This window comes from Trachinotus anak, unplaced genomic scaffold (assembly GCF_046630095.1).
Source record: "Trachinotus anak isolate AG129_WGS33_773 ecotype Australia unplaced genomic scaffold, CSIRO_AGI_Tana_v1 ptg000031l, whole genome shotgun sequence".
NCBI classification, from domain to species: Eukaryota; Metazoa; Chordata; class Actinopteri; order Carangiformes; family Carangidae; genus Trachinotus; species Trachinotus anak.
Genome location: NW_027273882.1, coordinates 7,107,425 through 7,122,379, shown reverse-complemented (window position 1 = coordinate 7,122,379; position 14,955 = coordinate 7,107,425). Strand labels below are relative to the sequence as shown.

General features: G+C 41.4%; 1 protein-coding gene across 9 annotated transcripts; it reads right to left on the bottom strand.

Moving 5' to 3' along the window:
- Positions 1-1,266: 1,266 nt before the first annotated feature.
- On the bottom strand, positions 1,267-12,662 carry LOC139612276 (heterogeneous nuclear ribonucleoprotein Q). 9 transcript variants are annotated; one of them, XM_071467690.1, is made up of 11 exons: positions 12,527-12,662; positions 11,326-11,485; positions 9,714-9,832; positions 8,273-8,494; positions 7,890-8,066; positions 7,515-7,650; positions 7,160-7,365; positions 6,496-6,645; positions 6,234-6,355; positions 5,583-6,121; positions 1,267-3,998 (listed from the first exon to the last, which is right to left on the bottom strand). In XM_071467690.1, the coding sequence occupies exons 1-11, from the start codon at positions 12,527-12,529 to the stop codon at positions 3,970-3,972; spliced, it is 1,863 nt and encodes a 620-aa protein (XP_071323791.1). In that variant the 5' UTR covers positions 12,530-12,662; the 3' UTR covers positions 1,267-3,969. The 9 variants fall into 9 exon arrangements, with proteins under 9 accessions (XP_071323791.1, XP_071323792.1, XP_071323793.1 ...); XM_071467691.1 differs by having other exon boundaries at positions 1,267-3,995; XM_071467692.1 differs by having other exon boundaries at positions 5,598-6,121.
- Positions 12,663-14,955: the final 2,293 nt, after the last annotated feature.

Genomic DNA, 14,955 nt, shown 5'->3' with positions numbered 1-14,955 from the left:
AGACAAGCTGGACCTATGAATGTTATTTCCATGGCATTTTGACTGAAATAGGCTAATCGATTACCAAAATAGTTACTAGTTTATTTTCTGTTAGTCAAACAGTGACTTCACCTCCATTTAAGTGTAATCTCAAAGTTTTTGTTTTCTATTATTTAAATATATCTATTTTAAATCGTTAATTTGTTAATCGTATATAATTGAAGGATGCATTTATTAATCCAAAAGGTGCAAAATCCAAAGGTGGTTTTCAAAAATCATTGTTTGCTGGGTCAAATTACCTCACAGGGACTCAACACGAACGCACCAAAAGTGTCTTTTTGCTGAGCGGACATGGCAACCCAAATCCAGTCGACGCCATTTCCGTCTCGGCCGATCCCGTGTTTTGGTGAATTTGCCCCGGATCAGTGGAGACAGACGTGACCGTAAACATCCATCCAGGGACTTGTTTACCGTTCAGAGATACATCTACGTTTAATTTAGTATTCTGACATTTCTTAGTTCTGTGGCAAATTCTAATTTCTCTAATAGTAGTGATAAAAGATGATGAACCATTAATATTTTATATAATTTAAGGATAATTTTATAAATTCAAAAGGTTACCAATTATGTAAAAAATCTACAGTAGTGCTATTAAAATTTGGACTGAAAAAAGTTGATTGATGCATGTTTTGTTTTTTTTCTGGCATTATTTGACAGTGGTTTGAAACATTTATGTCAAGCTGAAAGGTGAATAGGTAACAAAAGGGTTTGTGTGGTGTTCAAATTCAATTTAAGACTTATTAATGCCATATACTCTGAAATTTCATTTTCCACAAGAATTACAGAAAATCGGTGGAGACAATTAAGTGAATAACCTTAATGATGTTTATGTGTCAGTTTTGTCAGTACTCGCCAGCTGTATGTAACAATAATTCTTGATTTTAGCAGGGTTAGGGTTAGGGTTGGTCAAAAAAAACAAAACAAAAAAAACCCAACTGAGCTCTCTGGCTACTGCGCCATCTACAGGTAGCAAGAAAAAATATTTAAGAGCTTTTTAAATTCAATTTTAGATGTTCTACATACTCAAAAACCTTTTGAATAAAACTTTATTCCTTACTTTGTATGACCTTAAAACCTCCAGATATCCCCAAACAGCATTAATTAACATTGTCATAGTCTCTAAAAATGATGTCCGTGTTAAAGATCAGCACAGATTGAGTCCATGATCTAAATAATCCCTGTATACAAGAAATTACCCTCACTGTACAATCAAAAACACAACCACAGTCAAAGTCAATAACTTTATTAGAAAAATAGGTTTAACTCACCTCACTGTACAGTATAAAACAATTCATTTGCAAAAATGCAAACACACTTGTTAGCAAAAAACAAAAAAAAACCAAAACATTCTTGACCCTTAAAATTGGTGATCCAACAGAGCCAATACTAGTATGAAAAAAAAAAAAAAATCAGAATCTGGCTGTTTTTCATAAACTGGGCAAGAAGAGGAAAAAAAACAAGCTGCACAATCTTTTCTGAACTGGAAGATGCTAAACATGAGTCAGATTCAAGACACTGTTTCATGGTAAATGTCACAAAAAAGCAAAACAACTGCTAACTGCTACTGATGTTTAAAACGAGCTGAAAGGAGAAATCCAACCTCAGACACTGTTTCACCATTAAAAACCACACACGTCTGTGCAATGCATTTCTAAAGTTACTTTGTGATGAAGAAAACTGTAACAGCTTCATTCTGTGATTACCTACAATTCCCAGAATTCCTTCTGCCATCTCTTACATTATTTGGGTACAGAAACTGATCTTTATACAATTGAATTCTTCTCTGTATGATTACTGATGATTGGTGCAAATGAATAAATATTTTACATAATTCAAAAGGACAAGTCTGGTGATGTTCTGTAATTTTTCTTGTTGCCAACAAAGAGAAAGAAACGACACTGAACGTGTTCTGAACTGTGCGTTTATCACAGCCTGATTTATCTGATTCCTCTGAGCCAGAGAGCTCCCATTGTTCCAAAAACTATTAAAAACACATCAGTGAGCCCCACGTTCCTTCATTATCATAAACACACGAGTTTATTCTTCATGCTGCTCACTGTTAAAAACTACAGTGAGCAGCAGTGTCACATTCATTTGATTTGATTGTTTTTTTTTTTGACCAAGACAAAACTGGAGATCATCTTGTGATTGGATCACACCGACCACAACACACAATTAACATGTTGACGTTTCGACCCACAAGCACTCGGGAGCCACTGGTACTGGTCCGCCCGTCATTTAATCTCTGCTACACACCTGTACAGTTCCATGACTGTATCTTGCAGGTTGACAGACTTATTAACACCTACACAGCACTAACACCGCCTCAGTGGTAGGTCAGCGACAGCAGGTGTCTCCAGGTGTATCATTCTGCCCTGATGACACACACAGACTCACAAGGTAAAAATAAAATACCAGCCAAGCTGGTAAATACAGAACAACACCAGACTGATCCTGTACATTTTATACTGACTGTTCCAACTACAACATGATTTTATTAATTATTAACTAAAATGCACAACAGAAAACCCTCAGTGAAGAACTGACAGGCAGGCTGTATCTTACAGGCTGTATCTTACAGGCTGTATAACACTTCAGACTCCAAATAAAACTAAATGTGCCCAAAATTCAAAGTACATCCCCAAAGTCTTATTTTGCTCCAAACATCAGATGAATCTGCTCCTTTAAATTCTGAACAATTTGATCTCCAGTATAATAATCGTGAAAAGATGTGAATTGACACCAATTTACAGGAAACTTAGTCTCGACCACATATACACCATGATAAGTCTACAATGACATAGAATGTGAAAATGGATAACCATGCTTCTGCCATGAAAACTGCTTCCATGCCACGTTTAGTCTGACTGATAAAACTTCTTCAGGACACGGAAATGAATTCACTCTCTTCTGCTCAGACACTCTGAAGAATAAGCAGCTTCACTGGATGTCAGTGGTCATTCATGTGCACAAACAGGTGTTAGCACAGAGCAGACAGCCTGACGCATCACTTTGCAAACAAAAATTAAAACAAATTTTCCCCATTATGGAAGACAGAGGATGACTGTGGTTTCCAGGCATTTAGGATTTTACAAAAAAAAAAAAAAAAGAAAATTAAAAGCTATAAAATAACTTGTCCATCAACTACATCATCACTCAATTCATTTATAAAGACAGCAAGGCTTGTTCAGGCTCATTTCAGGAGGACCAGCTACACGTCCACAGTAGCAGCCTACGTCAAGTCTCAGCTGAGAACTGAAATTCATTAAGTGCTGTTGTTGTTGCCTGTGCATATCTCTGAGGTGGAGGAGCAGGATGAGGGAGGGGTTCTGGGAGGTGGGGAGGGGTTGGGGTCAAACCCTGCCTCAGTTTCCTCAAGTAAAAAATGACACAGAGCAAGTGAGTCCTCGAAACTGAGGTAGTTAACAAACCCTTGGTGGCTTTAGTTCTGAGAGAACCGTTTTCCTGGAATGCCCGACCTTCAACGCCGGGTGGTCACACCTCAACTCTACCTGATAATCATAGATTATCACGTCTAGTCCATTGTAAAGATGTAGTCTAAGAACTCATAAGAAGCATCAAAAAAAAAAATTAGCATCAAGTTCCACTAAACCACTCCAAACTTAAACAAAAAAAAGTGCAAAGACTTTTCCAGAAAGATGTCCATCATGAACTCATACTCAGTAGGTCTCAAATGGCATATTTGGGGCTGGGTCTTATTAACTTAAAAGTCAATGATTTATAAAAAAAAAAAAGGAAACTCAAGTTTTGCTCTTCTGATTATCTTCAAACGTGGCAGTTTCAGGAGATCTGCTCCTTAAAAAGGCTGGAATACCACTGGACCACTGAGTCAGGTGACCTTACCATTTCCATCCACTGGCAGCGTGCAGTGTGTAACCCCATACACTGGTCAGTCTTCATAGCGACACATCAGGACCGGCCTCGACCCCTTTTTCCTGCTAGTCAGGTAACAAAAGGAAGCAATTAGAGAATGGAAAACAGGATCGTATCACATCTACACACATCTACTGCTTTGTGTCCCTCACGCTCACACACTCGCACTCAGCATAACTGCAGAGGGAGAACTGCGCAACATGTAAAAACATGAATTTACATACATTAGAAGACAAAGCATTCTCACAGACTTTGCACGCTCTCTGACGTAACATGCACATGTCAATGCCTTAAGCAGAGAATCGGCCTGGTTTGGAAATCAAAACTTAACATCGTCTGAGGTGCAGCAGGTGAAACGTGGACACGCTTAAAGACGGGCAGAGGAGAAGAGGAGGGGAGGGCAGTGGGGGTTAAGAGCAGCCATTATTATCTATAAAAGCAAAACTGAACAAAAACACTACAAGCAAGTCATGCATGGCAGTTATCTACCACAGAAGCACAAGCTCAAACCTCCAGATAAAAACATGCAAGATTAGTATCCAGGCCTTCAACAGCTAGGTAGATCCTTCTGGGACAAGGAAAAGCTTCACTTTGAAATTAATAAATCAAATTGTGCTTTTACCCCCCCACCAGTAACAAAAGGGACTTGTATGACAAACTTGGGGTGGGGGGGTGGGGCTTACTCTTGATGTTGCATTGACAGTGAATTTAGGACACCAATTTGTGAGACATTTATGTTTTTGGACATGAGAGGAACTCATAAGGATGAAGTATGTCACTACACATACAGAGCACTTGAGAGATGCCGACTATAGTAGGTGATTTGGAATTTGATGGCATGCAAGGTGACACTGTAGCATGTGGCCAACATTGGCAAACCTTTAGTCCATTTTCTTCCACAAGGAGCCTTAAAATTTGAAGGCAATTTGAAGAGAGAATTTGCCGAAACATGAATTTGCAACACAATTTGAAGTTTTGTACACGTGTGCGTGTATGTTTATTAAAGCAGACAAACAGCAAAGAATACAAGCCAAAATGTAAAGCCAAAAAATAGGACTACGATGGTCCTTTTTTTTCTTTTCAATAACAAGACACGCATTACTTTGTGACAATACAAATTGTATTTTCATTTGTTTTAAATACATGTTTAGGAGACATATGCTTTGTTGCTGTTAGCTACTTAAAACATGGAAACCAGAATTTCTAAAAACATACATAAAGCTATAGCCAAATAGACAGCTCGAGCACATATTTGCATCTAAAAATTTTTTTCAAACTTTGTTATGGAAAATCTTTTAAACGACCATCTTAAAAATAATAATAATAATAAAAAAATCAAAAGGAAAAAAAAAAAAAAAGAAAACCAGTTCGCCAGAAACAGGTGGGAGTGTGACTATTGTTTGAGTCCAAGCGGATTATTAAAATATGTACAAAAAGATATCTTGCCAGATGTCACCAATTTTGAGGAAAAAATGCAGGCAACCGTATGGGATTGAGGGCCAATCAGATCAAGTCTCTAAATAAAAAGACAAAAACAAAAACAATAAACACGTATTTTGTTATCAAAGCCCTACTGGTTTACTTCCACTGTTGCCCAAAAGAATCCTGATAAAATTCCTGGTTGTCAGATTTGTAACCAGAATAGTTACCAGAATGATCACCACCTTGGAGCGGTTGCTGAGCAATGGGTTGAGAGCCCCAGTTCTGATTATTGGTCTGGCGACGCTTGGAATCTGGCTGGTTGTACCCATCAGCTTTGCGCTTTCCTCCTACATTTCCACCGCGGCCACCCCGCGCACCACGTACCCCTCCTCGCCCTCTCGGCTGCACGCCTCCTCTTGCACCCCGCCCGCCACGGCCTGGTCCTGGCCCGCCACGCTGGGAGAAGTTGGCCCTGCCCCTGGGTGCACCGGCGCCTCCACGTCCCCTGGCTGGAGAGGCTCCTCCACGGGCGCCCCTGTTGCCACCGCGCCCTCGGCCCGGTGCCTGGAAGTCGTCGTAGCCGTAATAGGGGTCGTCGTAGCCGCCACGGTAGTTGTGATAGTCATAGCCATAATAGTCATAGTAGTCCTCATAACCATAGTAGTCGGGGGGGTAAGCGTAGCCGCCCCGGTTGCCGCCCCTGCCCCGGCCTCTGACAGGCGGAGGCATGTGGGGAGGGGGAGGGTAGTAGTAATAGTCATCATACCTGATAAGAAAGAAAAATGATGAGCACAAGGTCAGAGGGCAGCGTCCTGATTGGCCCGTCATTAGAAAATGTGATGCGTGTCATTCAGAGGACGTGACCAGACGTTTCTTACATTTGTGTTTTGGCTGCTTGTCTCTGGGCTTTGCGTTCCTTCCTCTTCTGGTCTGGTGGCTTAGCAAAAACGATCTCTATCGGCTCTCCCTCCAGCTCCTTCCCGTTCATTTCTTCCAATGCCTGACGAGAGAAAGTCGCAGCATTTACGCAAACGTCTTTTAATTCAGCAATCAGGACTTATTTAGATTCAGGCTGAGAAGCTGAAATATGTTCAATTCATGTTTTAATAAATCATGTGAGAAAGTACAGAAAGTGTGTACCTTCACTGCACCATCCCTCTCTTCAAAGTGAATGAAAGCATAGTCTTTGAGTTTCTTGACTCGCTCCAGTTTTCCAAACTCACTGAAGGACTTCTCCAGGATCTCTTCTGTGACACCATTGGCGAGATTTCTCACAAATAAAACCTTCACCTGTGAAGTGGACGGAGACAAGGTCACACCTCCTGCCACTCTCTCCTCCTACAGGTTCATTATTTGGATTGATGGATTTTTAAGATGCGGATGACGGCCCTGTTCAGACCTGGTATTAACATCCAGCTCAGGTGATCCCATCACAAACGCACCGCTCTGAGTTCAGGTGTGAACACACCCAGGACACATTCAGGGTGCAGTTGAGAGCCAATCACTCAGACCACAGTGGGAGGTGGTCTGAGATCTGATCACAAGTGGTTGGATGCATTTTAAATCCCGGTGTGGACACTTCGAGCTGACCACTTGTGATCAGATCACTGATGTTAAAACCAGTTTCTGAACAAGGCCAAAGAAACGCCAGCACTCAACAGATGCAATACATTTCCCAGCCCATTATCTCTGCAAAGGCGTCATCTTCACCATTATCCCTGCTTGCCAAGGAGTTCCAGGTGACATTATCAGGACTATGCAGTTCGCATTTTCTGTCACACAGCTCTCAATTTCTGCAGCTCACCTTAGCCATGACCTCTGGGTCAGGGTCTTCAATGGGATCAGCCCACTCCACTGTCACCACGTTGCCCCAAACCTTCACCTTCCCGCTCATTAGCCGGCGACGGGCCTGAGCAGCCGTTTTGTGGTCTTCGTACTCCAGGAAGCAGAAGCCTCGGTTCTTCTTTTTGTCGTCAGGTTGATGGTACAGTATGACATCACTGAGGCCCTCTTCACATACAGAGAAACAGAGACCAAGCCATAAAGTGCTTTAGATTAGAGTAACTGGAGAACTACATTTTTAAAACTGCAGCAGAGCATTAGAAAGCATTTACATGAACGCAGATCTGTAAAAACAACAGATGAGGTTTTTTTTTTACCTGTGACTTTAGCAAACTCTTCAACTATCTGCTCCTTTGTTTTACTCTTGGGAATGGAGCCAACAAATAGCCTGTTGTTGGCGACAGATATACACACCCCAATGTGCTTGCCAGGGCGAATCTCATGATTATTACACTGTAAAGAAAAACACAAAACATCACATCAGGCACATATACAATGAAAACAGCTGACAACCAGTTCAGCTGCCTCTCACTTTGAGACTCTCCGTCTACAATATTTCCCTGCCCTATTCCAAATATCGAATATGTGGAAAAGCTTTGTGGAGACAAGTTACTTGGCTGCTGAACAACTACTGCTGCGACTCTATTTCAGTTTCCCGTTTCTGCTGAGCTGCGAATTCCTGACAAACTCACCAGTTTCACTGCCTCCTGGGCTGCTTCTTTAGTACAGAACGTGACGAAGGCGTAGCCCCTGTTCAGGCCGCTCAGAGGGTCCATCATTAGCCTGAGGTCCCAGATAGGTCCAGCCTTCTCAAAGAGAGGAACCAGCTCATCTTCAAACAAGTCACGGGGAATCTTCCCAACAAATATCTAGAAGAAAAAAGAAATAAACACGACTCACATAAAGACCCCACAACTTCTAAAAATATATATCTCTAAGTCATTCAGTGTGTCTGATAAATATGAAGTCTTCAGTAGCTTCTTATAGATTTCAGCCACTAACCACTTCAAACATGAAATGTAATGTAGCAAATGAAAACATATTTGCAGAAAGCACACAACAAGAGAAAGTGTACCTCTGTTCCAACCGTGGGCTGAGCACCTGAGTACACCGACTCAGGCGGGGGGCCGCCATACTTTCGCTGTCCTGTTGTTACGTCAAGTGTGTAGTTGGTTCTGTCCAGGAGTTCTTTGATTTTAGCCTCATCTGGTCCTTTAGTAGAATCTGAAACTTTAGTCCCTTGTTTCTCCCTCTGCCTGTAAGTCTTCATTACCCCACAGAGAAAGGCACTTTTGTTCTGGGGGAGAGAACAACTGTGTCACAAACATACACAAAATTTACCCTGTACGGGGGGGGCACACAAAGAAAAGAACAGTAGCACAAGGACACACATATTCTACAACACAACTGAGTACACTCCTTGCTCATATAACTAAAATATCAAGTATTTGCTTTTATTTTTAACGACTGATTTGATCCTCCTGGTCGTGGATGACACTAGTCTGAAATCTGCCACTGTTCACAGATGATTCTTCTCAGCTGCTGTTTGTTTGTTGCTCTATTTTCCACTTGAAAATACTCCACAGGTTTTCTACCGGATTCAAGTCACGGGACAGACTTCTCCAGGTCATAGTTTTCCCTCGTTTCATCTTTATAAACTCCTTTGTGATTTTTACAGTGTGTTTGAGCTCATTGTCGTGCTGGAAAACTCCCCTGCTGCCAACCGTCTTGAGACTGGGAGTCGTTTTTTAACCAGTATTTGAGTAAACAAACTTGCATTCACAGCACCATCTATAAATGTCATCTCCCCTACACCCTTTCCTCTCACGCAGCCTCGTATCAGCGCACCCCCACCTCTCAGTTTCATGGTCAGCACTGTGCCGTCACTGTGCTGGTCCTGAACAGGTCCACGTCAATCATGCTGGAAGTTATTTAGGTTTCACTTGACCAAGTTAAGTTTAATCTTGCTATTTCAGCTTGTGTTCAGTATCCTGTTGTTGCTCTTGTACCATCTCCTGTCTTTATCAAGTCTCACAATCTGGTTTCTTACTTACTGAGGCTCCACGTTGCATTAGACACACAGAAAAGAAAGCTGTGGTGTTCATGGGTTGTTTTTAGAACTTTGTTCATGCAATTAGCTTTAATTGGAAATCACGAGCGTACAGTTTAGCTGCAGTGATCACAGGTAAACTTACTTGTGTTGTGAGAGATCACTCACTCAGGTGTACAGAGTGTTGTTGCATTGAAGTTGTACGTTGGGTCCTGTATTTTCACTGTAGTCTAACCTGTTTATTTTTAATTATACATACCATCTTGAAATAACAGCAACACAACTTTAACATAATACATTGACTATTTTGAATAATTTAATATTTTAGTGATATTTCACAGGGATGTACTCAGTTTTGTTTGTGTGCAATAAGTTGGCAAATAAGTCTGGACCAGTTTTTATCAAAGACCTCTTTGTCTTTCAGAGAGTCAATCCACACCTTGAAGACAGCGTGTTCAGAACTTACTTGCACGTGTGACAGATCACTCTCTTTGAACTGGACCAGCACTTGCAGGGCTCCCTCCTCATTGAATTCTTTCAAAGCTTCAATAGCTCTTTCGTCTAGGTCACTATGTGCTACGAGGCCTGAGAAATATAGCAAAAAGAAACTGTAAATATGGTGTTTAAAGAAATAATTACCTAATCACCTAAGCAGGTTAACACGGAAACAACAGAGGATGTGTGACTCACACAGTTGGACAATAGAGGCTTAATAATGATTGATCTGTCACGGATGGAACAAAAGAAAGTGATAGCTGAAGGGACAATGCCCTGATTATGTCCATGTGTCATTATTATGTGTATTAACCATTTACTATCCCGTACAGTGCCAAGTCTCAACACAATCTCCTCAAAACATGCAGCAGATATAAACCAGTACAACTGATACTTTCAAAATGAACAACAAAGGGCAGTGATACTCAAACACAGATGCTATTAAATACAGATTTCAAAATGCCAAAGTCCATCTAAAAACTTCAAACAAACAACTTATTCTATTACAGCCACTTAAACCATGCTCTGGATGACATCCTTGCATCTCCTTCAGCTGCCTCTGAAAGAGCACAATTCACCTACTGCAGCCGGACAGCTGCTTTATTGTCTCTGCACATGTCACAGTACCAGCTGGCTTCAATCTACCTTCCTTAAACCATTTACGGCTACACCCATCCTTTTATCCATTCAATCCAGCCTCTACACTTAACAGCACAACAATACACACACTGAGACCTGAAGCAAAGTATTGATGTGCAACAAGAAGGTACGCTTAATGATGATGTACAAACATAACAGGAAATGTGTTATTGATCTTGGAAAAGAAATATGCCTCTCAAAAGAGAAGGTTAATGCTGGGTAGAGTCTGTTCTTCTCTTTCTCATGCAATCTGTCCGCTCTCTCCGTCGTCTTGCTGCTCTACTGATCAGTAAAACAACTTTAAACTAGGCCTCCTCTTACAGTTGCTGATGATACTACAAAGGGACAGAAGAGTGACCTGTGTTTCATTTCCCAGGTCACCATTGTTTTCTGCAATCAACTGGTGATATTCTACATTTCTGTCATTTTAAACAAAGTTCAGGAGAAGACTAAAATCAGTGACATGTTATTTCATCTCTCTGTACTTTCTGGCCTCCCTCTCATGTATGTGGTAGCCCCAAACTCACTCATTTCTACTGGAGACACATCTCTTTGATAAGGAGGCCACAAATACTTAGTTTCAGTTTTCTAGACCAACTGGTCACTGCAGATATATCAAGGTTTAGATACATAACATTCTCCCTTTAAACACATGCATGCTTGTAGGATCAAGTCATTGTTGATTTTCTTCATGTAATTTGTTGACAAAACTTTCAGTATAGATTAGCCTCATGCTCTCAAGAGAATGCAAAGGTAGACAGCCCCAAGACTAACCCTAAAACTAAAATCTCTCTGACCCTACAACACGAAAGTATCTCCGGAAACCACATCTCTGGCAAGTGTTGCAAGACAGTGATGGTACCTAATCTACGTCTTTCAAAGCAGGTAAAGGCAGGACACAACACCAGAGCACAGCCGGAGATTAAAAAAAAACTTCTGCTTACCTGCTACGTAAAGTTCATCTAGCTTTTCAGCAACTTTCTGAGGTAAACCAGCTTCCAGTAAAGCCTGGAAGTGTTCGGAGTGGGTCACCTCCGCCGTAGTGTCCATCGGTTCCTCTGTACCGTTTCCGTTTACATGATCTGTGGCCATGTCTCCAGACATCTGTGCAAAGGAAATCAAAAGCAGAATTACCAACAACACCACTGCAGTTCAAAACTGGATCAACTGTTGAGCAACAGTTTGCATTTGAGGCTAAATAATGATATTAATCAAATAACTCTTATAAATATGCCCCCCCCCCCAAAAAAATATCAACTACCTTGAAACACCAATCCCCTCTGACCCTTGTGACCCTGGTCTTGAAGAGGGACCATCTGTGACAATTACTTTCTTAAAGTATGAATTGATTCTATTCTATTTCCTTATTTTGACTGATCAGCTGTAAAAACCGCAGAAGGAGCAGTTAGTAAACAGTAAACACACCGAAGCTGCCGCCAGAGAATATTTAAGACCGATCATCTAATCATGTCAGCCCCACAGCGCTGATCTCATTCGGGCCCGACAACAAATCTGTGCCCCGGGGGCCGCCTAGCCGGCTGGTACGGCCATGCTGTAGTTACAGGCAAAAATGCAAAAACAAATTACATGTGCAGTTTGGCGCCATCGTTCAGGCTGGACGCCGCTAACAAACCAAACGCTGTCCGTGTGGCTGCAGGTGCGGAACTGAAACAACAATACGATCACTGGCGTGGTGCTCCGGTAAACCCACTACAGAAAGGGGCTAAAACAGCAACTCTGTCCCGCTAAAGCCAGCAGCTTTCTGTACATTATCCACCACGCCTCTGCTAGCTGGTGGGAGCTAGCGCCCCGGCTCGGCAGACCGCAGGCCCCGGTCTTCGCCATACGCGCGGAGTTGCAGACGGAGCGATGCTAACCTTCCCAAAACAAACCCCCCAGCTCAGCCATGTCCAGGAGCTGACCGATCTCTCAGTGTGGCGCACACCGGCCACCTACACCACATCGGCTTGATGGGCCGTCAATCAAAGCGGGCCCGTTCTCAAAATGCCGGCTAGCCGTGTACGAGCTGCGGCTATGTTGCTAACTCTGGCCGGTCGTGCAACGCATCGACTGTGCAGGGAGAACCAGTCCAGCACCAACACAGCACATTTCCGTAACGTAACGGAGACCTCGGCGCGTACATACCATGCGAATCTCAACTCGGGTGCACGATGCTGATCCGCCGTGTTGAAGGTGCTTCTGACAGAGGAAAATATTCACGCCGGTGCTTTTTAGGTTGGTTTCTTTACTCCCGGTGAAACAAAATGGCGACGACGTAACGTCGCGATCTCTGCTTCTCCCCTGCCTGTGAGGGGTTTCCCACCCCGCGGCCCACGGGCTGCTCAGGTTTCACACTTCCGGCCTGCTGAGATCTTTTATCGCGATTATTGTATGTTGACTAACTTACGATCTCGGCACATATCTCACATATCTCACACATTCCTGTAAATATATTACCTGAGGCTGTAAATGTTCTACACAATCAAGATGTACATTACATTACACTTCTTAGTCAGGAAAGATTTCATCAAGAATCATTTTTATTTTGGTCATGACTCGCGTCCTTTATTTTGAAAACCAACCGGAAAAGAGAAACTAAAAACGACCTCTTCGCGTTTTACTTCACATCCAGTGAAAGAGAAATTTATTTTGTGGTAAACATCTTTTTATAATTCAATACAGGGATGCAAATAATTTAAGGTCTTTTTCATGGATGAACGACCTAAAAAGCCAAAATGGAACCTCAGCTTTAGTATATTAAAATGTATTTTTATTGATTAATTTATTTACTTGTTTATTCCATCGTCCTTGTCCTATTTTGTACCTTTTGACATAAATATGCTCTTAAAACATTATTATTTAACTACAGCATGGAAATGTTTCTATTAAATATATCTTTGCATTATCTTGCATAGTGTGTGACCTTTGTTGTTCAATAACCTTTTTGGGAAAAGTTACTATTTTTAACACAAATATTGTGGATATGCAGGTTTGCACTGCATTTATTAGAGCATAGTGCAGTTTTATTGTTCAAAAAGAGGAAAATTGCATTTGGCTCAACTTCATTATCTTCATTAAAACACACACACACACACACACACACACACACACACACACACACACACACACACACATATAACAACACATTAATACTCCAAGTAACAAAATATAATATTCAATGCAAAAGGGAAAAAAAAGAAGGAGGAGAGATTAAAAGTTTCCAAGAATTTACTTTTCTACATATATTGGTTTTAATTTATATTAAACCTTTAACCTAAATTAAACCTGATATAATCTGACTCTGTTAGAGCTGCACCGATCAGTCAATTAGTTGATTAGTTGAATGGCAGAAAATTAATAAGCATCAATTTTGACGATTGATTGTTACGTTAATTTTTCACAGTTTTTCCTGCATTTTTCAGCCTTTTCTACTCATTCATACTGTCAGCTAGACACTCCATTCAAACCTCATGTATTCAACTTTTAAGTTCATAGTTTTTACCCAGTGAAAGTTCAAGTTTCGTGAACCATTCTGGAGCTTTTTAGATTTTTGTATTGGTGTTTATGTGATGGAACATGTGTGTAGGGTGGTGGTAGCACTGGTCTGAACCATTTTTCTGTTTAACACGTCCTCATGGCCACAAATTTCACTCTAGATTCATTATTTTGTCCCAGATTGTCGTCTTTCACACACTGTGACTGCTGAAGCACAGTGACTTCAGTTTGAACCATGAGCCTCTGAGCAGCAGCAGCAGGTCGACCTTACAACTGTCCATCCAGTCCAATGTCACCGACACCAGAAAATCACAAGTAAAGGGGCGACATCTTGACACCACAGACAAGTAGTTTCTGTCACTGCATTCAGCAGAGTTATCTCTCTCAGGAAATACGAAGCTTCAGGTGGTAGTTCTGGTTGGCAGGCCAGAGTTTGAGAGGTGTGTCTAACCATGACTGAGGAGTGACCGTCACCACGGCAACTAACTAACTGCAGAGGCACACACATCCATTCAGATCAGCTGACTAGACTTTCATACACACCAAGAGAGTAGTGACATAAGTATAAATGAATGGACTGAAGGAGCTGTTCACTTATTGTATTTGAATATTGTCACTGTGGGGCAGATGGAGTCTTTGAAGATTTTTTTATTTAAATAACACATCCTGTTGGAGGTGGGTCACATGACTGCTGACCTGAAGAGCTGACTGGGCAGCTCACACGGGTGCCTTGAGTTTTCTTTGTTCTGTGTCCTGAGCTCATTCTGTTTGACCTTCAGCTGCTTCCCTCCATCATCTCTCCTTTGTCCCTGAGTGTTGAGTGAGTCGTTTATTTCATTATATTTCCTCAAGTCATGTTTATTTTGTTAAGTAGTGCATCTAATCTCCTTGGTTTGTTCTCACATGATTATATTTTTGAAGTCAAAATGTATTGATGAACTGATTTTGATTTAGAATTGTTTGTTGCTTTGTTCAAGGTAATATGATTTGACCTGTATGTACGATTTCTTTTGTTTGTAGAAATATAACCACTCAGCTGTAACCACTCACACCTGACTGACTGCAAAAGATTAAATGCT

Bases quoted from the DNA above. Each gene is read 5' to 3' on its own strand.
- LOC139612276 (XM_071467688.1), bottom strand. The intron at 7,651-7,889 runs GTGAGTTTGTCA...TTTTCTTTACAG, and splicing joins CCCAGGAGGCAGTGAAACTG to TGTAATAATCATGAGATTCG. The intron at 7,366-7,514 runs GTAAAAAAAAAA...CTGTATGTGAAG, and splicing joins AGAGTTTGCTAAAGTCACAG to AGGGCCTCAGTGATGTCATA.